Source organism: Columba livia, unplaced genomic scaffold (genome assembly GCF_036013475.1).
Source record: "Columba livia isolate bColLiv1 breed racing homer unplaced genomic scaffold, bColLiv1.pat.W.v2 Scaffold_82, whole genome shotgun sequence".
NCBI lineage: Eukaryota > Metazoa > Chordata > Aves > Columbiformes > Columbidae > Columba > Columba livia.
The window spans coordinates 44,376-71,798 of NW_027043810.1; the positions used below are offsets into that span (position 1 = coordinate 44,376).

Here is a 27,423-nt window from a genome sequence, read left to right on the forward strand (position 1 = left end):
GTACCTTGTGCAAGTCAGCATAAGCTACAACCACATCACGGAGGGCATGGTAACAGAGAATGAGGACTTTTCCTCTTTCCTCCTGGTCTCTCTAACTACAAGTCTTCCTAACTCACTGCCTTTATGGAGGAAACCTAGGCATTTACAGGCGACTGTTTCATTGCTGTGACTATTCCAGAGTTCAGTGCCATCTCAGGGAAAGAAAAGGACTTAGCTGTTGATGAGAGATGTTACTAACATGACTAACATGCCCTTTTTTATTGGCATGTGCTTTCAGCTTCATGGTGCAGAAGAGCAGATAAAGGTTGTTTAAGATACAAGAAAGCCCTCTGAACAAAGAGCATCAGCCTGGGAAGGCTTTCATGGAGATCATTGTGAGATAATAGTGAGCATTTGGGCCCAACTTGGAATAACATGTTACCAAACCAGCCAGGGTCTGTCTCTGTTCGATGCCAAGCTGCATCTGTCAGCTGCCTGCCTGCAATACTGGTTTTAGGGAGCTGTTGCCTGCACCACATGTTGTGCTGCACAAGGGTGGTAAGGTGCTCCCTGAGAGGTGGTGCTGCTCTGAAACCAGGGGAGTGAGGCCTTGATGTTCCTTCAGCTCCTCTGTCTCTTGGTCTCCCTCCCACCCCGGGGAAGTGACTCCCTCTGTGCTGCCCCACTCACTGGTCCAGTCAGGCGGGTGGTCTGCTCCCAGGGGTGACACCACCCTCCTCCCTGGCTTCTGCCCTCTGAGATTTTGTAGTGCAGTTGGCTATGCTAGTTTATTATGGCCTCTGGGCACTTTTCAGGAAAGATCCCAGATATCTTCAGAAGCAGCTGAAATCGTGGAGATCAAGTGCAAAGTGCTCAGCCAGTGAAACTCCCAACAAGTACACAAATACCCACTGCCACCCACGCCAGCACCCATGCCAGATTTTCTGCCAGATCTTCAGATTAAACAATTTTAGAAGATAAGTTGGTGTCCTTCAGGTCTGCTAACTCATTTTTATTTTCTGACTGCACCTAAGGCCATGAAAATTTGAACACCAACATAAAGTAACAGGCCAGACATTAAAAAGGAGTGTAAGACATTCTCTTTGTTGGCACTGGAGCTGCCCAGCAGTGTCCCAAGCTCTCTGCAGCTCATGTCGTTAGTGTCTCTCCCTTTACTTAATCAGCTAGGGCCTAAGGGCAGATATGAGGGACAACCATGTGAACTCTTGTGGCACTGCAACTCCGAAATGATGTAAGGCATGAGCCAAACCCACCAAGTAGACACTGTTGCAGAGTAATTGCCATATTCAGGATGTTCTTGGGATTCTATTAGGGTAGATGTACTCAAAAACCCTTTTTTGCTTTTAGTTTTCCAAGTTAATTTCATATTTAAAGCTGCATTTCTTGTGCATAGAGGTCAGTCCCTGCAGTTTGTAGGCAGAGAAAAGTGTTTAATGCAAACAGAAAACATAATACAATGATGCCAAGTTAAGGAGTCCTTAGCTAGGCCCCTAGTTCCCTCCAGTCTGCACCTCATGGGAAAGTGGATGATCTGAAGGCAGAAGAATCATGCTGTGATGTGGCAAGTGAGTTGAATGGTCTGTCCATGATGTCTCAAGAGCAGTTGCCTTGATTTTCAGGTTAACCCACAGGCCAGTCATACAGTTCCTTTTTGTTTCCCATGCAAGAATCTCAGAAGGCTCCCAATTTGCCCCCACTCTATAGACAGGGAAGCTGGGACTAGTAATCTGACATGAGACACACAGCAGCAGCAGAAGTGCTGGTAGAAGTGGTGTTCCACATCCTTTTAAACTGACCTAAATCACATTTTCTATGGTCTTGCTCACCTCCAGCTGTCTGTTTCTTCTCTCTGCTGATACCAGAATACTCTCACAGCGAGCAGGTTCCACTCTTTGGCCTGTTGGGCAGGTACTGGGTGCTAGTGCAGGCTTGGGAAGAAGGCAGCGACAAACACTTGTGGAGCAATGAGGCGCAGAGGGTTGTAGGGACAGTCTAGGTTTAATCATTTTACATTTCTGCAGATCTACACCCTCAGCTCTAAGCTTCTGACATGAGGCACAAATATGTCCTTGTGCCAAGGCAGGGCTGATTCCAACAAGAAATATTTGAATTAACTCTGGGACCTGTTCATTAACAATGGGCCTGTCCATTGAGAAATATAGACATTACCTAGAAACTCGCAATGTTTTTTGAGATGAAAGTAATAAAATCTTCCTAAACACAGGCAGAGCAAAACCTCTGGAGGGAAAGGGATTGGAGCAAGCCCATAGAGCAGATCACCCTGCAGGCTCATAGCTGAGTTATGTGGCTCACTCACCTATAGTTATTTAATGAACAGCTCTGCGGGTGCCTGTCCCCCTTGGGGTGGCCGTATGTCAGCAAATATCAGCTTAAAGTAAATTCCTCATTTTCTTTATTCCAACCAACCTGCAACAGCCTGGCAAAGGCCACAGCCAAGACTACATAAATGAAAGGGTGTGCCTTTGAAAGACCATGAGGGAGCAAATCTGTTGGCTGTGGATCTCACCCGCACTAAATCTTTTCCACCCTCCACAGTGAAAATGCCTGTGTTGATTGCACCTCTGTAGACCAGCCAGTTGAGATTTCTGTGTCTGCTCTGCAAAATGAGATCTGGTGTTGGATGTGGCTTTGTCCAGTGTTTCTGAGTTTGCTCTGACAGAGACATGTGGAAGATGAGACACACATTTTCAGCTAGCTCCCTCAAATGCCAGCGTGAAAGAAACTCCTTTCAGTTTAAAGAAAAATGTCGGTTCTAACCCCAGGTCTGATCCTTGCTTGTTTTTCACCCTTAATCCATCCCTGACCTCTGCACCAAGAGTGTGGGAAGTGCTGCTAGGTCAGGAGGGTATGTGCATGTGTGTGTGGGTCTTCTGGGGGTTCCAATGAGACAAAAGCCAAGAAGCAAAGGTCTCAGAACCCTCCCTGAAACCTGGAGCCAGGGCTTGGGTTTGCCCAGCAAGGTACTGAGCAGCTCAGCATCCAATCTCCCTCCCGTCCACTCCCATGTGGTGGAGATTGTTTGGGATTTTTCTCCCAGTGCAGTGAACAGCTGTCTTCTACAGGACATCTGTGCTCACGGGATTGTTTTGTGACGACAATTTGAGCTAGGCCTAAAGAAGCAAGTGGGAGGAGGTTTCCTGGAGCTCTTGATCAGAGCCCTGATCAGGTATGACTGAGGAACCTGTAGAATGGGAAGAATTCAGAGGGGACATGTTTTAGCCCTGATGCCATGTATGGCTTTCTCTCCCCAACTCCACCCTGCTCTTGTCCCCACCCCACCAATCAGGCTCTTTAACATGACAAAGAGCTTTGAGGAGCAGAGGATGGTGAATATTGCAGTCCCGGGCAGGGTATAACCAGCTATAAAGGTAACTGCCTGTCTACACTTCAGGGCTACCTTAACTCCTCAAGTCAAGGTGACATCTAATAGAAGGTGGTGGAACCCCCTCTTCATCTGCTCCACATGTGTGCACACTTGGCTCTGCCCCCCTACCAGGCTTATCCTGGTGGGCCTGTTATGGGGTACCTGGAGTTTTACTGGAACTCGGCTGCAGAGGCAGGACATGCCCCCACTTCGATTGGGCCAGCTGGAGCTACCAGTGTCAGTCAGTCTCCAGAGGCAGGAAGGAAGAGACAGACAGCAGGTAAGGTCTTTCAGCTAAGTTCTAGAGCTGATCCCCAGGATATCTGTGGTTCCAGGCCAGCCACCTCGAGCAAATTTTTCTCTCTCCCTGACTTGTTTTGCTGATGTGTGAGCTGGACAAAGTGTGACATGGTGGTAAAGAAGGATGGGTGACCTTGGGCAGTCACACCACCTTTCCATGCTACTTTTCTTCAGTTTCCTAAACCTGAACAGAGCCTGCATAGTCCAGGCACTGGCAGGTCTGTGCTCCAGGCTAAAGGGCAATGTGACAACATGGTCTCATGGAAGTTCATTGTTCTCAGCAGGAATGTCTGGGCCTCCTTTTAGTCAAATGCTGTTTTTGTGTTATAGAGAGAAACAAATCCTGAAGGTAATTCTACTCATAGCATCCCTTACCCCTTACAAAGTCTTCATGCCCTCTGTGTGTTCATTAAACTTGAGCCAAGGCGTGCACACTGTGGTGGGAAATTTGTTCCCTTTAAATCCAGCTTTGTTACTTGCTGCTTCTTTTAATTTGCCATTTTCCTCTCTCTATTTCCCTCTCATTTCCATGTTCTTTTTGCCTTGCCTTTCCCTGTTTGTGAGAAAGTCCCAGGTCCCACCGCAGTGGCATTTTCTGTTCCTGCCATTCCTCTCCCACTCCAGTAAGTGGCAATAGAATAGCTGATGAAAGCAGGTTTTGCCCAGCCCCATTGTATGGCCAGCAGGGTAGTTAATGCTCTTGTAAGGTTAACGGGTGGGAGGAGAGCAAGCTTTTGGAGTGCCAGTTTCAAGCTGTCAGAAACTCAGCCAAAGTGTCTGGTGGCTATTTGGCATGTGGCTACTTGACATGTAGTCTGGAGAAAGGCTTAGGTTCTCTGCACGCTGCCTGCTCCACAGAGGCAGCAGGCAGATTGACTCACTCGTGCCTCCAGTGAGACTGGTATATAGACTTAAAACCCATCTTCAAACACTCTTCTGCTGCCTCTCTTTAAAGAGAGAGCCCAGTCATGGAAGCAAAGGTCTACAGATGACAAGCATTTGTGGGATTGGGTCTGTCTTGGGTTTTCATGTTTATGTCTGTTGCACTGCTGTTTGTATTTCTTGTTTCCTCTTTTCTTCACTCTCTTTTCATGGGAGGGAGAATCCATGTGTCTTGAGCTTGAGCTGCAGATGGTAAATTACATGCAGCTTTGGGATGACAGGATGAGCAGGAATATGTGGGACTTTTAGCTGTGTGGTGTCTTGTTGTGGTTCCTCTCTAACAGAAGACTTTCCTGTTTTCCAAGCCCACATTCTCAACATGCTAATTTCCTACCTATCAGGTTTTTACTGTGCAGCCTGCAGGAGCCGAGCATCCTGTGATCCCCCACAAAATTTTAGCTTGCTGTGCTTTCAGGTCACAGATGTCCAGCTTCCTCTCAGGCTCTGCACACCCCTGCACATAACACCTCAGGATTTTGTACCTCTTCTGTTGACAACCCATTTCTCCTCGTAGGCAGAATCCCTTTGTAATTCTCATGGTCCTGCTTGCCAGCACCAGAAACCTGCCCCACTACACACCTGCCTCTTCACACAGCCCATGCTCTGGGTAATTATAATAGTCTAGGGATATGAAATAGCCAAGAACAGGCCTAAAAGAGCAGGCAACCCTAGAGTGGCAGGCACCACAAAGACAGGTACGCCTCTGTCAGGAAGTGTCAAGGACAGGAGGGTAACACGGAAAAGATACCGCAGACATGGCCACCTTTCTGAGGCCCAGCAACACCTCAAGGCTTTGGAGTGTTTGCTTATTAAGCATCTCAGTTTAGGACACGAGGAAGGGTTTGGTAGGATGGATGGGGACATAATTTCTCAGGAGGACTTCAGTACTTTGTGTGTAATATACATTTGGGAGGTTGAGGAGGGTGTCTCAGTGAGCTTCGGAATCACAGCTCTGAGGGTGACTATGAAGGAGATTCGGAGCTGTTGACTGGGCTCAGTAGTCAGAAAATGGCACTGCCCTATTCACCACACCTCCCCTCTCCTGAAATGTCAGTAGGAGGAGAGGAGATGGACCATGCAGAAGGGTCTGCGGAAGAGTAGCTGGAGGAAGGAGGAATTGACAGATTTATCATTGCAGTTATGGGGAAGGAGGGAGACTGGCATCACAGCCCTTCCAGTCAGGGCTGGCCTGAGAAGGTCTCAGCCTCTCACAGATCCCATAAAAAAGGCAACTGACAGAGAGGTGCTGGGGTAACTTCTCTTGTTAGCATTTTCCTATTCAGGCAGCCTGAATGACTTTGCATCTTGGCAGCTTTTGTCTGGACTAGTAGCCCAGATTGCTTAGGAAGTTTTTTCTTTAGATCTTTATCTCAACTTTGTCCTCAACAGAAACCCCTTAAGACATGTACCAGGACAAGTGACAAGGGTCTTGGACACTTTCATCTGCACACTTGAATTTTGTCCTCTGTGTCCCTGGTACAGAATTATTGTATCTTCTCAACTATCCCACAAATCTACCTTTCGTCTCTCACTCCCCACTTCTGTATCAAATTTATCTCCTTTGTTTGTGTCTTGCCAGAAGCCCCTCTCAGCCAAATCGGTCCCTTCATCTATATATGTGTTTCCAGCAGTGGGATGGTGTTGTGGTTTAACATGGCAGGCAGATAAACACCATACACAGCCATTCGTTCACTCCCCTGCTACCTCAGTAGGAGCAGGGAGAGAATTGGAAAAAAGGTAAACCTCATGGGTTAAGATAAAGACAGTTTAATAGTTCAGACAGGGATAATAATACTAATAGTAACAGTAAATTCATAGATGTAGACATATAGATACAAAACAAGTGATGCACTCATTAACTGACACCCAGCCAGTTCCTGAGCAGCAGTCCCCCAGCTAATTTTCCCCTAGTTTATATACTGAGTGTGACATCATACGGTATAGAATATCCCTTTGGTCAGTTTGGTCCTGGTCGTGCCCGCTCCCATCTTCTTGTGCATCTCCAGCTTCATCATTGAAAAGTCCTTGACTTGGTATAAACATTGCTTAGAAACAACCAAAACATCAGTGTATTATCAATATTCTTCTCATACTAAATCCAAACCACAAGTACTACACCAGCTACCAGGAAGAAAATTAACTCCATCCCAGCTGAAAGCAAGACAGATGGCCTGTGGTGAGAGCCATGGGCAAACAGAAGTGAGCGTATATCCAAGGCCTGACTGATGCTCTCCATCTGCTGCCCCATCATTGTAAGCAGACTGCTCTGCCCCACCATACACTCTGGTTGGTAGTCACTTTGCCATTGTCTATCAAGTGCCTTGAGATTGGCAGGCAGGCAGGCAGTTCTGAGGACCCCAGTCACCAATTCAAAGCTATGCTTGCAGTCATGACCAGGCCTCTTTACACCATACTGAAGCTGAAATATCACCGGGGCATTTTGGAGGAGGATAGTAACGCTGTGAGCCAATGTGTACCATTCTCCCCTCCCTGCTTTGACTTTTCTATCTGGTGAAAAGGAACCATGGGCATCCCAGAGGGCTGAGCTGGGAAGCTGCTCGCTGTCAGTGGGCTTGTCTGTGCTCACAGATCCATGAAGGAAGGAGGGTGACACAGGCCTTTGCATCAAGAAACTCCCTGCCTGGTTGGCAAGGAGCTCTATAGCATGCAGGGAGCATGCTCATATCCACACAGCTGTGCATTATGTCTTGTATACCTTCTCTCATTGTCTTTTTATTTCTAGAAGTAGCCCCAGCTTCATCCAGTTCTGGGAATTACAGCCAGTTCACACCAGATTCAGCCACGAGTCCACATTCGGCAACCTCATCCCCACAGCTTACAGCTAAGTCTCAGAAGGGCAGAGAAGATGGAATGGAGGGGGTGAGGAAGGCCAAGAACCGCACAGCTTTCTCCAAGGAGCAGCTGCAAACCCTGCACCAGCGGTTCCAGAGCCAGAAGTACCTCAGCCCTCAGCAGATCCGGGAGCTTGCTGCTGCCCTGGGACTCACCTACAAGCAGGTAGAGATAGAGATTTTGACCCATGGTATATCTGTCACAGCAGCTGAATGGTCACCTAAGGCAGGATGGAAAGATGAGGCTCCAGCAGAAAGTAGAGGCAAAGGTGCCAGCTAACAGTTGCTGTCCTGACTATTCATGCCCAGAGGTCAGAAGCACTTCTGGGGGACAGGAGTGGCAGTGGTACCTCCTTGGGGCCTCTCCAGTTAAGGGTACACTTGTAATAGAATTGCAAACACAGTGATGAACACATAGTTTGCTACAAACAGCTTTTATCTTGGGCTTGACAGCACTTCACAGATTTTTTCCATGCACTGGGGAGCTTCACAGAAACGCTGGCATGCATCAGTTCTCTGATTGCCGGGGCTGCAACATGCTGAAAGTTATTGCTAATATTGCCCAGTGCGGACCTTGTCCAATATCTAATACTGATGCACACTCAGCATGGCTTGTCTGCTTGACACCTGCACTCCACTCCTTCTAGGTTCATACATTGCAGCCTTTCAGTGTTGCCGCTGATCTCCAGGTAGTGTGTAGTGAACTGATGCTGGCTCAAATGATGCGTTCCTAAAGCAGAGGGGGCTGGGGAATGGGGCACAAGTGCTTGCAGTTACCATTCCAAAATCTGCCTGGAATTTGGATATCAGAGCTGGATATTATGGTCTGGATGCCCCGGGATGCCCTGGGACTAAAAATGTTGTATATGCACTTTAGGTGCACACGTGCATGCATGCACTGAACTGGTTCTGTCAGGGACAAGCTGGTGGGACAACCTGCTCTTTCCTTCAATCCACATCCCTGCAAAGACTGTTCTCAAAGCGCAGACACAGCCCTGGGGGGAAAAGGCTCTGGAATTCAGCCCAGCAAGGAACTTTGAATTTGGGAACCGCTGGTTACAAGGAGCAAACCTCTCCCTTCTCCACTTTCAAGTGTGCAGCAACAGTGTCTTAGAAATTTGCCTGTAGTGCAGAGGGTTTGTAGAGACCTGGGTGGGTCTCATTTGCACCAGTCATTCACCCCTGTGATTGAAATGAGTCAATTTTTCACAGGTATAACTGTTCTGTGGACATAATGCGGCTCCCTCCTCCCACCATGCAGATGAACTAGCCACCTGCTGAGGCTACTAGACAGACACCTCCCCTTGGCAACAACCCCAAGGAGCTCTTAAAGAGCTTTATCTGCTGCTGCTTATATATCTATGTCATCTGGTCATTCTTGTGAATCTGATAACATTTGCTCCTCCCTCTCCTTTGCTGATGTTTTCTCTGCTCTCCCTTCCCCACCCAGGTGAAGACTTGGTTCCAGAACAGGAGGATGAAGCTGAAAAGGTGCCAGAAGCAAAGTCTGTGGACTGAACGGGCTCAGTGGCTCACAGAAGTAAGAACATAGAACATGAGTCAGCATGGTCCTTCTATCTGGGCAGTTAAGTCCTGTGATGTCTTTCCTCCACAGGGGCAACTTAAGTGTAAAAGTATCAGCATAACCTGCCTTCTAGTTTGTTCAGCACAGAGGCAGAGACTTCACACAACTGTCCATGTTCTGTAGGTACCCTACCACTGGGCTTGCTATGCCACTGAAACGCTTCCAGAGAAAAGCTGGTTTCCTCACATTATATATATATATATATATATGTATATATATATATGTACACACACACACATATATATATATATGACTGTATATTCACCCCTGAGCTATGGGAATAGTTCTTCTTGCCCTCCCAAGCTATTGCTGCTGATCAAGAGAAAACACAAAGTGTGAAGGGACAGAGCCTTAGTATGTGTCACGCCTGTGGGTACCAGTGGAGAAGCTATGTGTCTGACTAGCTGTCTTTACCTTTCAGAGTGGCTTCCAGCCAGGTACTTACCTGGACGGGCACCCCAAATTCCATGAGGTCTACCCAATCACCACAGCCAGCAACATCCAAACCATGCCTCCATCTCACCAGCACTATGGAGCAGGGCAGAACACTTACACAATTGTGACCGGCGAGGATGGAGGAGTCTTTGGCAAAGGTGGGGGCACCTGCAGCAGCCAGCAGACAGTGGGCTTCATCGCCCAGCACAAAGTAGACTTTTACCACAGCTGTCCTGGAAATGTGGAATATTCCAGCACAAAGACAGGTGACACCTGTAACTTTCACCACTCGACCACCATGGGGGCTCCTTTCCCAGCCACTGCTGGCCACCATCTCTATCATTCCTAAGCACTGTGGATGCCGGGTACTTAAGCACCCAGGAATCAAATCTTCTTCTCATCTCTCCCTTTGTTATTCATGTGCCCTGCAGCTTGAGGGCATCATGTAGCTACAACTTGTTTTGACATCCCAATACGAGCCTGCAAGCACAGACACACAGACATGCAGATATACCTGTTTGCCCATATATGAACATACAGCTCTTCATTCATATGCCCTTACACATGCACACACACATCCCTTTCTTTATTGGCACAGACACTCAAGTTCCCTTATAGTAACACCCAAGATCTGGCTATCTAGATTATCCCCTGGATCTTCTAAATTATTTTGTCTCAGAGGAGGCACAGATTCCTTGGGGATCCCATTTATACAAATCACTGTACAGCTGTGTATACATAACACACAAAGCCATAGGCTGTATGGAGAGGTGCAGGTCACATACTTTTCACTGAAGATGGAGAAGTTACTGTCACATGCCAGGCATCCATCTGATGGTTAGATCATCAGTTCTGTAGGTCAGCCACAAGGTATAGAATTGATGAAGTGTCTAGTGAAGGCATATGTGACAAGTAGTTTGCAGAAAGGCTGGTAAGATGATCTTGTAAACATCAAAATGATAAGCAAGCCCCTTGTTCTGGTCTGTATCTTTCTCTGCCTCCCCTTAAGAAAACCAAACAGTGCATTCAATCTGGCAAATAAAATATTTTTTAAGGTAGATTATGTATTTTTTGGTATCTTTTTTTTCCACTATAACAGAGTATTGCAGTATGAAATCCAGGCTGAGCATAAATAGCCATAGCAATTGTATGCCATTGCTGTTACTGATTTGACTCTGAAATGATGAACATAGATTTTCCTGTGTTATTAATGGATCAGCTTCATTACTCTTGGCAATGTCAGATATCTAGAGTCAAAGGACAAGGTAACTACCACCCACCTCAAGAATTTGCCCTACTCGGCAATATTTAATACTAGGAGTTGTTAAAACATAGAGGTACCATAATTTCTAAACTGAATACAATGTAAGGGTCTATGTGTCTAAAAACAGATGTGTGTTTCAAAGTATATCTAATAACAGAGCCCTCGTTCCCAGAGTCACAGGTTTTCTGTCGCTTTATGATAATGACAATGACTCTATCTTAATGCAATGAAGTAGCTGTCATGGTTAAAAAAAAAAAAAAAGCAAAAAATTGAGGCAATTTATGTCTTCAGCTGGCACATTAAGAGGCACAGTCTTCTATTTGCAAAAATGGTTTATGTTCCTGTGCCTCACAGCTGTTTGTTCCCACCCCCACTCCCTCATGCAGCCACTCTTTGACATTTTTGTTGTTCACCTACACTGTTTATAGAGCTGTACTGTAAACTGTATGACCAGAATGATTTGGGGAAAAATAAGGCCTGGCAAATTTCTAAGTCATACAGGTTTTGAGATTCATTTTCATGTGCAGCCTGAACAGGCATCCTATGCAAGTGCCTGAGCTTAGGAAAGACACGTTCTTGCAACCACTGCACTGCCAGAGGGGTGGGGATCGATTGAGTTAGCTTAACTGAAAGGTGCTGGGTAATATCTAAAGGTGGAGTACAATAGCAGCAATTATCAGGGCTCTCGCGTGAGCAGGAGGAGTTTTTTCAGCTCCTTTGGAACCAACAATGCTGCTACTAACCTGAATATCATCTGGAACTTTTCCATACCACCCCACCAAAGGCTGCTGCAGGTGAAAAAGTTAAGGTTGTGACCGATTCTCATTAATAATTCTCTGGAAAAGGAGTCACCAGTTGTGCCCTTTTCCTTCGGGGATGCATTAGGACAGGCAGAATCTTGGTGTGAAGCTTCTGGGACTGGCTTGCAGAAGGATGCTGGTTATAAGAGCAACAGTTGTGATCTCCCTAGTATTGATATTCAGCAAAGCCATGCTAACAAACACTGCCAAATCTTGCAGTTTCCTCAAGAGGCCCATAGTTTTTTTCAGAAGCCATCATTCAAAGCCAGTTTGTTGCCACAAGTGGTTCTGGAAACTAAAGCCTGCAGCAATTCAAACAGGCAACTAAGCAGCTTCCAGGAAGGGAGTTCATTGATATCTGCTGTATCAGGAGCTGAAGTCCCGGTGCTCTGTGTAGTAACAGCAGGAATGTAGCTCCTGTTACAGGTAGCCCCCCAGCCACTGCCAGCCAGAGAGGACTACCGAGGACTTGCTTTCTCTTCTGGTCTTTCCCTCCTATCGAGCAATCACTTGGATGCATCTTGGGCTTCACCCAAGGCAGCAGTTGTAATTGACAAAAGATTTAATGATTCAGGCACAGCCCAGCTGCTTGAGACACACCCTGTCTGTGAGCACATTATTTCAATTAAATGTGAGAAATTAATTATAGCCTGATTATGAAAGAAAGTCACAGATATGACCTGAAGGTGCTCTTCAAAAACTTTGGACAGCATGAAGATAATATGTCCCTCACAGGAAAACACACTTTTTTTTTTTTTTCTTTCTTCCCTAAGACCATGATTTTGGGTCCTTCATGCCTCTTGACTGCTCAATATCAGCCAAGATGCTGCTGGCCACTGATGATGAGCCAAGCAAGAGATATGTGGCAATGCTTTACTGAAAATTTCCAAACCCTGTTAGCTCAGCATTTGAGTCATGCAGCATAGTCAGATAATTAAACAAAATGTTTACGCGTGTCTGTAGGGAAGAGCTTGTTAAATGCCATTACTTTTATCTGCACTGGAGAGACGACCAGGGCTATGAGCCCTTGTTCATGGGCCACTCAGAAGAAATGCATAGCTTACAAAACATCACTGCTGGTCACATTGGCACAGAGAGCAAGGAATGAGGTTACTTGCAATAGTCTGCTTGCTTGGTATTTTGCCTATGGTACAGGAAAAGCTGGAACACAGTAAACTAGAGAATAAACCCTGGCCTGCATTTGGGTGGAATTGTCTGTACCACTGGAGCTACATCTGCAGTGTAGACAAACTATAGTGTTGACACTGTAAAAGTGCAGTGTACTCCCACAAGTTATTATACATATGAAGAGCTCCATATGAACATACAGCTTGATCCTAAAAAGGTTTGCTGGCAAGGTGAATCATGTTTGCAGTGTGCAGAAATCACCGTTACACAGCAAAGTCACCAGAAGCAGCAGTCCTAACAGATGTAATATATAGACATTCACTCACTTCCTCCAAGGAACTGGTAGTTCTGGTAGAACTTTAGGAAGTATGAGTTTGATGGGATTAGTTGCAACTCCACCTTTTTGGTAGTAGTGCTGCAATCACCTGTGCAGTTGTTTCATGTGGTGAAATGACACAGGCATATCAAGGTAACAAAGGGTATCTCCAGTTCTGTGGAAAGGCAGAGTCCTACTTAATTTCACAGCTTCTAGAAACCCTACATGATACACTAGCAGTCCCTTCTGGCCCACGCACTGAAATTCCAACAGCCACTCTTCATGTTCCCTCCAGCTCTACAACTACATATGCTTGTCAAACCTCCATGCAACTCAGGGAATAGCACACCCATGAAGAAACACTCAATTTTTGCAAAATGGTCCCACAGGAAATGCACGAAACCACAAACTGCAGCATGCAGAGCAAGCCACCTCAGTCCCAGGGCTGTTTTCACAATGATCTGTTTCTGCGGGAGGACATCTGCCAGCAGAGCTCTGGCTACCTCCTTGTGTCAGAAACATAGAAGAGAAACACATCCAAGCAACATGTGTAATCTGTAGCAAGCATGCTCTGCAACCATTCTGCAAAGACCTGCACACTTTGTGTATTTCTTTAGAGCTCAAATTTTCATCTTAAAAACAAAACCAGACCAACCAACCAAACAAACAAAAAAACACAACACCACCTGGAAGCTGCTAATTTTAAAGCCAGAGGGCAAGTTTTCAGTATTGATATATGGTTCAGCCATTTTTTTTTCCCACATGAATTGTTGAAACTAACACTACTACTAGACCATTACCCAGAATTCATCCAAACTGATGTTGGGACATGAGACAAGTCAGGATGAGAATGGATTTCCATTTTGCAATACAAGAAACTCTGTGAATGTGGTATTCCCCCCTCTTCCAGGCCAGGTTTACATTTTTCTGCTGTTGAAGGTTGGCAACACACACATGGACAACTCAAGCTTTCTTTCTCCTCTACAGGCTCAAACCTCTACTCCTCCTCCTTCCAGCACATATTCCACCTCACCCTAGGAAGCAGAGCATTACGGTATTGCAAAAGGAAAGCAGACATGCTTTGGCACCCACTCAAGCAGGTTCTGGTCAGCAAAGGACCTGTGGCAGTTTGAGCCTGGGCAGTCATCTGTCAGTTTAGCCAGTTGTGCTCAGTGGAAGTATCTATTGAACTATCCATTTCAGAAAGATGAAAAGCTTTGGTGGTGTACTGTAGTTTAAGGAACTTGAAATTGAAGCCAAACAGATCATTTTTGCTGGTTTAAACTGTGGCTATTAACAGGAGCTTGGCTCTGCCAACACAGCAATAGGATCAGTTTTTGAGCACAGACAGCTGCCTTATTCCACTAGTGCTGGTCTCCATGGACCCTTGCAGCCCTTGGCTGCATGCAAGTTGCACAGGTGTTCAAATTGAGCAATACATAAGGAAAGCAAGGCTCTGATGAACCAAAGCTCACTGAGCAGAAAGAGGTTCATTGGATCTCTAAAACAGTGGCTGCTGATGCACAGTCCAGTTGCCTGCCCCTGAAGCATCCCTCACCTGCACTAGGCAACACAACTGCATGTTGAAAACAAGGCTGATGGACTTCTGTGACCTACTCCTTTTAAACAGTTACTTGAACCTACTTTTGGAAGAAACACAGTAGGGTTACCTCTTTTCCTCCTTTCCTCAGTACTGCTGGTATAACCTGTGCAAAATAACTATTCTTGTAGCAGGCTGTTCCAATGCAAGCTGATGACACTGTTGCAACTTTAAAATAAAACAATTTATTTTCAATTCAAACAAGTTTTTAAAAACATTAAGCAGAAAAAAAAAGTATAAAAAGAGAACATGCACATTAACATTAAACATTCTTGAGATGACTGCAAGAAAACAGACTTCAAGAAAAATTGTTCTGGAACAACAACAAATGTCTCCTTTGCAGTGAAAGTTTAACTATGACATACAACCCTTGGGCAGACATTTGAAGACAGGGTTGCAGTAAAAATGTGTGCTAACCACAAAAAAACCAACCAAACAAAAAACCAACCAAACAACAACAAAAAAAGAAACAAACAAACAAAAAAAACACCCCACACTCTACCACATGAATATATATGCTTTTACCATCTCATTTACTCTGGCCAACTCCTGCCATTTTGTATTCCTGGGCAGTGGCAGATAGAACTCTGCAGTTTTGTATCTTGTAAAAAACAAACAAACAAACAAACAAAAAACCAAACAAACAAAAACAAAACAAAAAAACAACAAAAAACACCCCAAAAAAACCCAAAAAGGTCAGTTTTACACAGATTGGAGCTGACTTCCAGATTCTTCACACTTGAAAAGGATGATTCAACAAGAGACAAAAATCCTACTAGCTTATACTCTTAAAACTGGGATTAGACAAGAGAGTGGAGAGCCATCCTGCTCTAGGCCCTTGGATGACAACTGCTGAGACCCAACAGGATTCCCCATCCCTAACATCCAGTTTCCAGGGTAAGTGACATTAAACTGATGTTTACAATAACAAAATCTTTTACCTAACTACCTGCCTCTACCCCAGAGAAAGCTGCACTGTAGCAGTGCTGTGTTTATGAAGTGCTAGGAGACCATCATGTACAGATAAGCAGACTGTTCTCACCTCTCTGAAAATGGCTACACACAGCCACTCCTCACACTTGTGACAATGGTGCTCAGGGCTACCCGCTGCGCCAACAGTTGCCCAACAGCAATGCAGAAGGGCAAGATCTAAACTGGGTAGGGATAGGTCCCAGAGACACCATCCTGAATGAGCTGACAGGCACAAGTAATTTAACAGTTTTGGAAAACAAAGTTTCCATGTCAGATATGGGCAGTAATCCACTTTCCTCTGCACCTCACTTCCTCTCAACTGCCCTGTGTACACAGGAGGGCAGTGAGCAAGGGGTAGGCAGGTGCTGACCCCTCCAGGAGGAGCTGCTGGGAGTAACTGGATCAAGTAATCTGAAATCAGATGACTCATAGCTTCTCAGTGAAGGAAGAGAGGATGCAGATGAACAACCTATTAGCAGTCAGCTGACTGAGATAACAACAGAAATATGCAAGACAGAATGAAAGATTCTGGGCTACAGCAGCGTATTTCTGGTGGAAAGTTGCTGAAGTGCTGGGTTTTCTTCTCCAGCAAAGATCTGCTGCAAGACATAACAGGGAACAGATCAGAGATCACCTGGTGAAGAGGCAGCAGAGGAAGATGAAACTTGGACAGCCAACATAGACCTTTACCACCTCTGCTGTTCCTGACTGTGGCATTGGACATTCCCCTCCATGAATGAAGTTTCACCTATCTGCACACAAAACACCTTTGCCAAGGGTTAGCTATGGACAGACAGGTGCCTTTAAACAGAAAACAATCCCAAGGCAGCAGGGTGGTGAGCCCCGCCAATGACTTAAACAGGAGTAGGGGAGGAAGGGCAAAAAAAAGGAATACAAACTGGATCCTTGAGTTAAGACCCTAGAAACCCCATAAGAGGAAACAAAAGGAAGAAAATAATACTTAGGCCTAAGATTCATAACCACTCTGGGTCCCCAGGGGATGCCAAGGGGCCTGGTACTGATGCCGTACAGGAGAGCTTGAGAATTGTGTGACACTGTCAGAGGTGCTCTGGAAGCCATAGGTATCTTCTGACTGCAGGTTGACATAATCCATATCAGCAGTGTAGCCATGATAGAAGTTCATCTGCTGGCTTAACAGACCCATGGCTTGCTGGGTATTGCAGCTTGTCCCACCTTTTCCAAAGAGCCCCTCATCCTCCACAGCCATGAATGAGTACAGGCTCTGCCCATTCCCATAAGTCTGGCCAGTGCTGTAAGCCTGCTGCATGTTGGTCACAGCCTGAAGGTTCCTGCTGGTGCTGACTGGGAAGCCCTGGTGGAATGTGGGGGCTATATCCAGGTATGCAGCCTGATGAAACCCATTCTAGGAGAGACAAAGACTGTTCAGTAATGGAAAGCATCACACCAGCTGTGCCTATTCTTTGGGATGGGTCTTCCTTTCTCCCCTGTGCCAAACAGTAGTGTCTTTTTTGTACTCATGGTCCTCACTATAAACTGATAATAACAGAGATGACAATATCTTAAGTTCATCATCTCCAGCTCAACGTATCTAGCAGCACAATGCTGGGGAGAAAAACAGCATGGGTAGCTCTGCTGGCCCTCTTTGGCTGTTTTATTTTCTATCTAGTCTCAACTGGGAGAGAAGCGGACTGGAAACCGAGTTCTTTCAGTGCCAGGGCAGGCTTAAAAATAGATGCCACTGTAAGCCCTATTACGAGAAATACAACTGGCTCAGTAATATCGAATCCTGTGCTTTGTTTGAGTTCGCAAGTTGGACATGATGCACTTCACTCCACAAACTGGAGGAACTGTGACCGTTGGTAATGGGGGAATTCTCTCACCTGTGGTAGATACACCCCTTTTTCCACCCACTGGCTCTCCTTCTGGCAACGTTTATATTTCATCCGTTGATTCTGAAACCATGTTTTCACCTAGAAGTCATGAGGGAAGGACACAGGGCATTAGAAATTAATTCCTAGAGCTTACTACACATTCTAAAGATGTTTTGCCTTCTACTACAATACAATTTCTTCTTGTCTTCTAATACTATAGATAATTTCAGCAGCTAACAATATGCAGCAGACCCACGTAGCTGTAGATTCAGAGCTGAGACTTGAAAACTAGCACTCTTACTCCTCAGGTCACCATGGGATCTTTCACGACACCAAAAACCTTACCTGAAAGACGGGCCAGGACAGCTACAGAAACACAGCTTGTACAGTAGCATCTCACTGCTGCACCAAGATCGGTGCAGACTCGGGAGTGAGTCATTCCTTCAGTCAGACACAAGTAGCCGGCCTGGCAGGGACCCTTTGTCTAGGGATAGACCCAGGTGCCACTCTATGAAACACAGCTTGCATAGCAGTGCATCTGACTTTTCGCATTGAGGGACAACACATGTCCACACAAGATAGTAACCTGACTCTGCATAGCCCTGCTCTGTATGCACTTTAAAACACCTGCACAGAGTGGGTGGTTGGTGCTAGAACCAAACACTAAGAGGAAGACTGAGTCATAAGTCTTCACACTCTCTGCTCTCTCACATAAGTAGTGGCATAAACAAGACCACATAAGAAACTCGTCTTTGAGGTCTAAGTAAAAACACACAAAAAAAACTTGCTCACAAGTTCACTTCACACCAGGGATGTGACTCAGCTGCTCAGAGCAAGATGCTCACCTGCTTGTAAGTGAGCCCTAGGGCAGCAGCAAGCTCCCGGATCTGCTGAGGGCTGAGGTACTTCTGGCTCTGGAACCGCTGGTGCAGGATTTGTAGCTGCTCCTGGGAGAATGCTGTGCGGCTCTTGGCCTTCTTCACCACACCTTCACCTTCCTCCTTGACCTTCTGGGAAGAGGGATGGGGGGATGGGCGGTCTGTGGTGGGGCTAGTGGCAGAGTCGGGGGTGTATTGGATGAGGGTCCCAGAGCTGGAGGAAGCCGGAGAGATGTCTGAGGAGAAGAGAGAATTGGGGTGAGCAGGGTCAGATGCAAAAGACCCAAAGACTTTGCAGTCCAGCTCTGAAGAATTTAAGATTGCAGCTGCCCCAGGACTCGAAGGGGCGCCGCAGCCAGTGCAGAGCAGAATAGTGGGTACCGTCACCCTCGGGTCAGGGGAAGCAAAAACCTCTGCTCACACCTCTGCTCCGTCCCGTCTGGACACAGGGGCCGCTGGCAGCCGCGCCGGTTTCCCGCCACCGCTTCCAACGAGGCAGCCGGCGGAGCAGCGCCTGTCGAATCCTCGCCCGGACGAGCGGCCGCCGGCAGCACCGGCATCCCCCCTCGCCCCCAGGGTAGAAAACACACAAGGGACAAAACCATCCCTCAGTCGAGAGCAGGCCGATCCCTTCCCCGGGGTCTGCCGGGCCGGCGGGCGTACCTGGGTGGCTGGGCGTCTTCTCCACCGCAGGGAAAGGGAGGGCGTCAGCCGGCGGAGCCTCCTCGGCGGGCATGCTGTCCATGCTCCCTGGAGAAAGCCAGTAGTAGTCCCCATACCTGACCGCACCTGGGTAGGGCAGGTAGGGCGGCATGGCCAGGTGGGCATTCATGGCCAGGCCGGGTCCTCCAGCCACGAGCAGGCGGCAAGCTGGCGGTAGAGGCTACAGACAACGTGCAGGCAGGTACCCCATTAGGCGGAGGTGGGGGGATGCTTTATGTCCTCCCCAGCCTGGCTTTGGCTAGAAGGGATTGTCATGGCCATTGTCATGTTAAAAGTCAGTTGATTGGAGGGGAGGGGCTTTGGGGGTATTCAGGGCGTGGGGGAGGGCTAGGACACCAGGCCCCACTTTCCAACTTGGGTCCTCGGGGGGGGTCAGGTCGCTGATGCCAGCACACCCCTTCCTGCTGGAGGGGTGGGAGGAAGGACCTTGTTTTCCCCTCGGGGCCAGAAGGCCTGAGCGGAGCCGCCGGGTGAGTTGGACAGGGCTTGGCAGACACCCTCCTACCCTCATATTTAACACTCTTCCCACCTCCTCCTCACCGGTCCCCACCCAAATGCAAAGAATGGAGGGGAACCCAAAGCCTGCCTCGGGGCATGTGGAGGCTTTGCGTGTCTGCATTGCAGATCGCAACCATTATTGCAAACAGATAAGCCCTCCACCTCCCTGCAAATAAGCATTGACTGGGAGCAGGGGGGACGGCGCTACAGAGCGGTGTCTGTACCGTGGGGAGGGGGTCTCAAAGACAAACAAGCTGCTTCTCCATTGACTAACCCAAGGCTGAGACAAGAAGACCTGTTTTAGAGTGGCACAGAGGAATGTCACTTCACTTTTTTCAAGCTTCTTTCCTTAGCCATTTGACACATTTTTGTTGTTGTTTTGAAAGAAGTGATAGCTAAAAAAAAAAAAAAAAAAATTTTGTTTTTTTTTTCGCTACCCACCAGGGAGAGGTGGGAATCACCCAGTCAGGTGCCAAAGAAAACAAGAGCCTTATGGACTTTGAGGATTTGAAGCCAGGGTCTGCAATCTGCTTGAGGAAGATAAACTCTTTCTACTCCTCCCTCCAAATATCACTGCTTCTTTTAAGGGAATTAATAGCTTACGGGGAGGATCTCACAGCCCAGGAGTTACAAAACCCGGAAAAACACCTGGAATAAGTACAAATAAGGGCACGTGACACATCAAGTAAATTCCCCAACTCCCCTAGGGCAAGGAAACAGGACACAAGCACCTACCTGTATACTAAAGCCGGGGAGTAGCTACCAATCTGTTGCACTAGCAAAAATCTTTTGGAGATGACAGAGACAGCCCTCCCTTGACTTCCATATATTTCCTCCTCCCCTCTTGAGTCATGAGATGAAACGAGCCCCAGCTGGTACCCTGAGCATACCGCCGTAAGGCAACGCCTAGAGGGGTCCTTGTCGGACCCACCTTTGATCACCTCGTAATTAACAGTAATGTCGTTTCTCGGTTAGAATCCGGACAGGATCCAGGCGGAGAGACTATTAGGAACGCGAGAGAAAGTGACTATAATCGGGCGAAAAAGATGAAATAAAGAGCTAGAGCCCGCTTCTCGCCCCGAAGCAAGCGGTGCCAGCTGAGGGTCTGGCCGCCGGCCCGGGGGCCACCCTCGTAGCCGCGGGCTGGGGGTTTCACTTGCTTGTTGCTCTCAGCCCCGCTGATGCAAGCACGGAAAGGGATTCCCCCACAGATGTAAAGCCATCGTGCTGCCCATTGTGGGAACAAGGGCCGCCGGTCCTCACGGTCCCCCGCGGACCGGGCTGCCCCGGGACACGTTATCCACACGGAGACTCTCGGAGTTCACCAAACCCGGCCCGTTGTAAAAACGGAGAAAAGTACAGGGTTGCGGGGGTGGGAGGGAGACGATGCGGCGGGGCTGTGTCTACAAACCGAAGCCCTTATGTTGTGTTGTCTCTCGGCAATGATAGCTCAAGGGGTGCCCCGTGTGTGCCTCCACAGCGTGTGACAGACGAAATAATTTTCTGTACTGACACTCTACTATTGGCAAGGACACCTGGCTGGAGACGCCGCCCGGCACCGGAGGGCTCCCGTGGGTACTGCCAGCCGGCTGACAGGCTGCAGGAACCCCCGAGTCTTCGGAGGGGACACGGCTTGCGACGGACACCCGCAGCTGAGGGATTATTATTATTTTACAGCCTCTGCCAGCAAATCGTCCCTCAGGGAATCGCACGCGTGTGTGTCTATGTGTGTGTTTGAAAACGCAACAGAAACGCTCAGAATTTGCAGTTTTCATGTGTAGATCAGTTTTCACATATAGATCAGATTCCCTCCCAGAGACAGACCTACTTTGCAGTGTGCGTGGAAGTGATTTTACTTCTTTTCTCCTTTTTTTTCCTCCCCCCCGTCTTTGTTCATGTCTTGACTTTCTCATTCCACTTATCTTTGTGGAATTATTCACTTTGTTTTTATCCTTTAACCTCCTGTCGAGGGTTAAGATTGCGGGGTGACAATAAAACCCTGGCAGATGTATTGTTAACCCCCTCTCCCCCCCACTTCCCCCTTTTTGCCCCTCCCTCTCCCCCCTTTCCACTAAAGAGAGGCGATTGGGAGGAAAGAAGGACAGAGAGAAGAGAGCTGGAAAAATTAACAATGTTTTACTAATGCTACTAATAAGAATAGAGAAAATGATACAAAATATACAAAACCAATCTTGAAAGTCTCAGCAACTGCAGAGGGACGAGATCCTCGTGATCTCCCACTTTTATATGAAGTATTCATGTGAATGGATTGTTATACACAGTTGACCATTTTCTTGGTCACTTGTTTCTTGTCACCCCTCTCGCGAGATGTCCATCCATGCTTATCAATAAGTTTGCATTCCATTGCTAGGTTTACCAAAACATGTGTCTGGTTCTCCAGGAAAATGCAGTTAATATGAAGGCTTTAGCTGACAGGCAAAATTCACTGAAAGAGAAACTTGTTTTTAGCAAAACCAGGACACCTCCCAATCTCTTTTCTATATATCTGTTTCCAGTGAAGATAATCTCCTCCCTCTCCCCAACCATAACTCTAATCAGGTGACCCAATATATCTTTTAAAACTTCTTTGGTGGGGAAACAAGTCTTGTGTGAATGTATAAAACCATACCTTCTAAAGTCAAAATTTATTTAGGAAAAGAAATCCAGTTATTTCCCCCCCAAATAGGTGATACACATAAAAACATCTTGGGAAGGTAAATCCAGAAGTCATACTGGCACAGAGAATGTTATGGGAAAGCAATAAGTGGACGTTGAGAGGTTTCTCAGGGTGGTAGGTCTGAGACCCTGTGGTACCATCAGCCCACAAATTGGATGTACTACCCATGAATTCCTACAGCTGATGTGCTTTTAAAAATACCTATTGGGAATGAATCATGGAGCAGATGGAAGTATCCACTCATGGCTCATGGGGTTTTTTTGAGCTGTTCTCAGCTGGAACAGCAACACAGTTCAGATCTAATCTAGTCCAGTTGTTCCCAACAGGACCAAATAGTAAAAATTTGGGTTTTGACCCAAGGTTGTGTCCAACTCTCCCTTCACGTGGCCAGCCTTAGCTTTTGGAATTCTTAGTTTATTATGTGCCTAATACTGTAGAGCATTAGTCAGGTGAGTCAGCATAAGTTTGGCTGATTAAGTATATGGAAATGAATGTAGCCACTTGCTGGGGCTGAAGTATGCCCTAACAAGCCTTTTCCATAGTCATTCAGCAGCAAAGATAGAAGCTTAGGTCTAAAAGCAGTTTGGCCGCTTGACCTAAGCACAGGTGAGACAGGACCATGGCTGGAAGATATTTTTATTCAGCAAGCTCCCCCTATGAGGGATCCCTTGGTGTCAGTAGGTTCACTACCTTCAGAGGGCTGGAACTCAACCTTTCACTGAAATGATGCAAACACAGCAGTTTACACAGTTGTGGGAGAAGTAGCTGCCTGATCCAGCTCCAGAGCTCTTACCACTGGGTCAGAAATGCTATGATTTCCTACCTTAGAGCATTGCTAAACTAATTTTCATCAGCAGGTTGATGTTATAGCAGTAAAGATTGTCTCAGATCATATGTATGTATTAGGTGCTCTTCTGTCATCCTGTAGCTAGCTCAAACGCGAGTCATCTGTGTTTTGGTGAATACTTGTGAAGCATCACTGAGTGTCACTGTGTCATTCTGCTCATGAGGTGGCAGGGTGCAGGCTTGGTATTAGTGAACAGGGAACCATGACCCTCAAAGGTTTCCCTGGAAGCCATCATTCACTGTCAGCGATGTGCGTGGTTGGGGAAGGCAGGTAGAATCTCTCTCTTGCATTCTGCTGAGCTCGATACACAGTACGTCAGCTTGTCTGGCTTTTCTCGCAAGCAGACACCTTTGATTTATTTATTTTTTACAAAAATTGAACATTCCTTGAGTTAGGCATGTGAAAACATTCCTGCCCTGCAGCCCCCAGCGCTCGCCCAGCACTCGGCTCCGGACAGCCTGCCCCCCGTAGCGCCGTCACAGCTCACGGTCTGGACCCAAGATGTCATGTTTGTGGAAGGAAGGCAGACAAGAAAGAATAACAAAAATTAGATCCTCATTCGTATTAAAATACAGTTTTCCTTTCCCTTGACTCTTTGGGGGAGCAGGTCGAGAAAAGGACAAAGGACAAAGAGTCTCCCTCCCATTAACAATCTCAATCACCTGAGAATTACTGGATGACGTGGCCCTTTGTTAGCAGAGGCAGACTAGGACGGAGGAGCCATGACACAAAACCAAGAGGCTCCCTGAAAAGGCAGGAAAGCTGAGTAAAAAAAAATATGTGGGAAACAGGTTAGCGAGCCAACTCAAATTTCTGGGGTTTCATCTTTCTTTACCAATGTTTCACCTATGCCTGCCATGCACATGATACTGAAGTGCTTATAGTTGTAAGCACTCATCTCAAGAAGCTTTCCCTACCAGTGCCCATCAGCTGAAATATGGAATAGTCTCTCAAAGGGAAGACTTGCAAGCAGCACAACTTGGAGCCAGGGTTATGAAAAGTCCTGGGGGTACATGGAGAGATTGTGCATATTGAGCAAAAATCTTCTGAGCATCCTCTCTGCTTGAATTCTCCCTTCTTCCCTTTAACCATAATGTGTTTGTTCCTACAGGCTCATTAAATATCTTCTTAATAAAAACAAACAGCACAGACAAAGCTGTGTTCAAATGCTTTCTGCCATTTCCCCCACCTGTGTTTCTAAGTGTACCAAGGCCCCGTGTAGCCTCAAAGCATGAGTCACCTCCTACTTTCTCCTCCAAAAGGATACTCTGCATCAGGCAGCTTACTTTTTGTTCCCCCAACACACACCACTTATGAACTCTGAAATGAAACGAAACAGAAGCTTTTTTTTTTTTTTTCCTTTTTTTCTCCTGAGGCTTCATTGCTCATCTTTCCTATTCTGATGGGGACAATTTCCTACAGTTCAGTCAGTGGGAAAAGTCTCTGCAAAATCCATAGCTGCCAGAGCCTCTAGTCTGAGCATGGCACTGAAGTGGTAGCTAGATTCTGTGCGTGTTAAAGGCTCTCTCGAGTTCATTGCACTGTGGCACCTGCTTTCTTCCACATCGCTCATCTGAGGCTGATACCGTGTATTTTACCACTCTTAGTGCATATCCCTCACCTGTCTACCCTCTCCTTTTCTTCAAGACTGGCTCTTGCACATGCATTCAGGAGTGATTAGCAAGTGATAAGAGTGTGAGGCTCCCTGGCTGACACCTGCTCTACATGTGAATGGTAGCGCCAGTGAAGCCCAGGGCTGTGGAATGGGATCTACAAGTGGATGTTGTCTGGGACTGACGGAAGAAAAAGATTTACCTGCTTTTGTCTAAGGATATTTAGGCAGCCGACTTGGCTAAGATGGAAAGAAAAGAGACAAAGAAGAGATGAACAGTGAGAAGTTGTTGTAGCTTTTTTAACTGGATGTCGTTTGTCTAGGAATTGAATCCAGCGAATAGTGGAGGCTGGGGAGGGGAATATAGCATCAACATCAGTTAGTGGCATAAAGGTAAGAAATATCTGTACATCATCTCCTTCAGATTGTCCACGGAGAAGGAGCTCATATTAGGCTGTGAAAGCACAACTTTTGGGGCAGCAAAGAGAAAGAATCAAAGAGACTGTACCTCTTCCCAGACTGCAGGGTCAGAAAAAGCCCCAGGATCACACAGTGAAAGAACTCCAGACCCCTAGACTCTGCTGTGACAAAATAAAAATTTTTCCCCAGCACAGTTTAGTCATGAAGGAGGAAAAGGAGCCTTGACTGTGTTTGCAACAACATCTTGCTAAAATTTCCCATTCTTACCCCAGTTGTGTCCTCCATGCGAACTCTGGGGCTAAGACAGGCCTGAGAACAACTTCTCTTAACTCCGCTCATGACTAAGATTTTTTACTATAGTTGTACACAGCCTAATAATAGTGTCAAAGTGGCTGCAGATGCAAAGTAACCTTGCAGAATGTTGCATGGCTTTGGTACAAAGATGCTGGTGTTGACCTGTGATCCAGCAGGGCCCTCTGACATAACTCAGTTGTCTCTCTTTATGTACTGCACGCACCAGACTTGCCCACCCCTGCAGCAGAAACAGTCAAGCGAGATGTATTTCGTCTCTCCTCAGCCACTGCAGTTCATGGGACAGCACGTTGACACAAACTGCTGCAGAATTCAGTTTCCATCAGTATGCATCTGCTTTGCAAAACCATGTGCTGGTCCTAGCTGGAGGTCTGTCCACCAGCTGCACACAGTATGGGGACAAAGCAACAGCTTTGCCCTGCAGCAAGAGCAGGCTATTTAACATCATGTTTCCCAGCACAGTCCAGTGACAACAGCCAGCCCCAGTTACACTCACTTTCTATTATTTGATCCCCAGAGAATAGGTGTACACAGGTCATTGGGATTCAATGTCTGTCCCTTGCATGTTTTGTTCATATACTGACATTCCAGTGGCTTGAGAAAGCTGCTTGGAGCACGTGAACCTGTCTCTCACAGCACTGAATGATGCAGTCATGGAAATGCCAAGAGCTGTCAGCAACCTGCTAACAGTAGTCTGCTATGACAGCAGGAAACAGGAGGAAAAGAAAATGCTGACAATCAGGCTATTCTATGTAACATCCTCTTCCTAACTTTAAATCCTCCCTTATGATGAAACACATTAACATCTTGTTTCAACCTCCTGAAGTTAAGACCAAAAGAGAGGGTATTAACCCAGTGGCCCAGGTGCTGACTTATTTTCCCTCTGTGTAACTGGGAGAATTTCTCAGCAGGGATGGATTCTGGTCCCATGATAGTCAAACACAGTTTCACATGGGCTTGGGCATCACTGAGGTTTGAATTTTTTCTGTGTTTGGAGCAAGCATCAGGTGATTCACTTGTCTTTGACACCTTGCTTTCTTTGGCTGAGAAGAGGTGAAGGTCTGGCCTGAGGATCACATGCTAACAATGTCTCCTGCCCAAACTACTGGTTTTACTCTACAGAAAGATTATACGGGCTGTGTGACACTGCTGCTTTCTGTGCCCCAGCCACAGGTGCTGCACAGAGCAGGGCAGGAGGCTATTTCGGTTGATCACATACCTGTTAAGACATCTTCTGCCACAGCTGGATTGCTGGGACAAATGCCCTTTCCCAGAAAGGCAGTGTGGAAGCTGGCCACTCCCTGTCCTGAAATACAGTGGTAGGGAGCTGTTGCACTTCATTTGTGTGCTCCTGCCTTGTGCTGCTGCCCAGGCATAGAGTTATCCTGAGCTGGCACACTGCAGTGCTTAACTCCCTTCAAACCTCTGTGGAAATGCCAGTCCAAGCAGAGATTCCCTTCACATTAGTCCAAATAACTGCATTGACCCGAGTAAGCAGCTCCACAGGTGTTGCTGCTTCATGCAGTCAGCTCCATCTCACACCTGAAAAGAAGGTGTGAGTTCTGTCTGCAGTTCAGCCCTTTGGCTTGAAGCCCACCTAAACTCAGTGGCTGTGCGCTGATAGGAAGGAGAACCAGTCCTGGGACAGAGGGATGTGAAAAGGGTGGAGAAGGTTCCCGAGGCCAGCATTTTGCCGACAGGCCCCTTTTAGGAAGCCAGAGCATCCTTCGGCCTGCGAAGGCAGGTTTCTGGGTCAGGTCGCGCTGAGGCTGAACGCGGGGGGCTGGGGCAGGGGGATCCCCCCGACTCTCCGCTGCTTCACCCTCAGACGGCCACCGAGGGGCAGCAGACAGCCGCAGTGGGGCCGACGCGGACGGTTCCTATCCACCTTCTTCTGCCTCTCCCGCCGGCGGCGGCTCGGCCGGCCGGGGCGGTGCTGGGGGATGTCAGCCCCCCAGGCTGTCCCAGCACCTCCAAAGCCTCCGGAGTGGCGAGGGCGTTTTTAGTGCCGCCGAGTATACGGC

The 27,423-nt window shown here is 47.1% G+C and overlaps 2 protein-coding genes across 2 annotated transcripts; one reads left to right on the forward strand and one right to left on the reverse strand.

Moving 5' to 3' along the window:
* The first annotated feature begins 3,484 nt into the window (after window positions 1-3,484).
* Window positions 3,485-10,480, forward strand: LOC102098910 (homeobox protein NANOG). Its single transcript, XM_005509765.3, has 4 exons — window positions 3,485-3,665; window positions 7,371-7,645; window positions 8,930-9,019; window positions 9,486-10,480. Exons 1-4 carry the CDS (start codon window positions 3,485-3,487, stop codon window positions 9,846-9,848), a joined length of 909 nt encoding a protein of 302 aa, XP_005509822.2. The 3' UTR covers window positions 9,849-10,480.
* Window positions 10,481-15,768: 5,288 nt separating this feature from the next.
* On the reverse strand, window positions 15,769-19,208 carry LOC102098726 (homeobox protein NANOG). Its single transcript, XM_065048373.1, has 4 exons — window positions 18,974-19,208; window positions 18,278-18,546; window positions 17,442-17,531; window positions 15,769-16,963 (listed from the first exon to the last, which is right to left on the reverse strand). The coding sequence occupies exons 1-4, from the start codon at window positions 19,140-19,142 to the stop codon at window positions 16,547-16,549; spliced, it is 945 nt and encodes a 314-aa protein (XP_064904445.1). The 5' UTR covers window positions 19,143-19,208; the 3' UTR covers window positions 15,769-16,546.
* Between the last annotated feature and the right edge of the window lie 8,215 nt (window positions 19,209-27,423).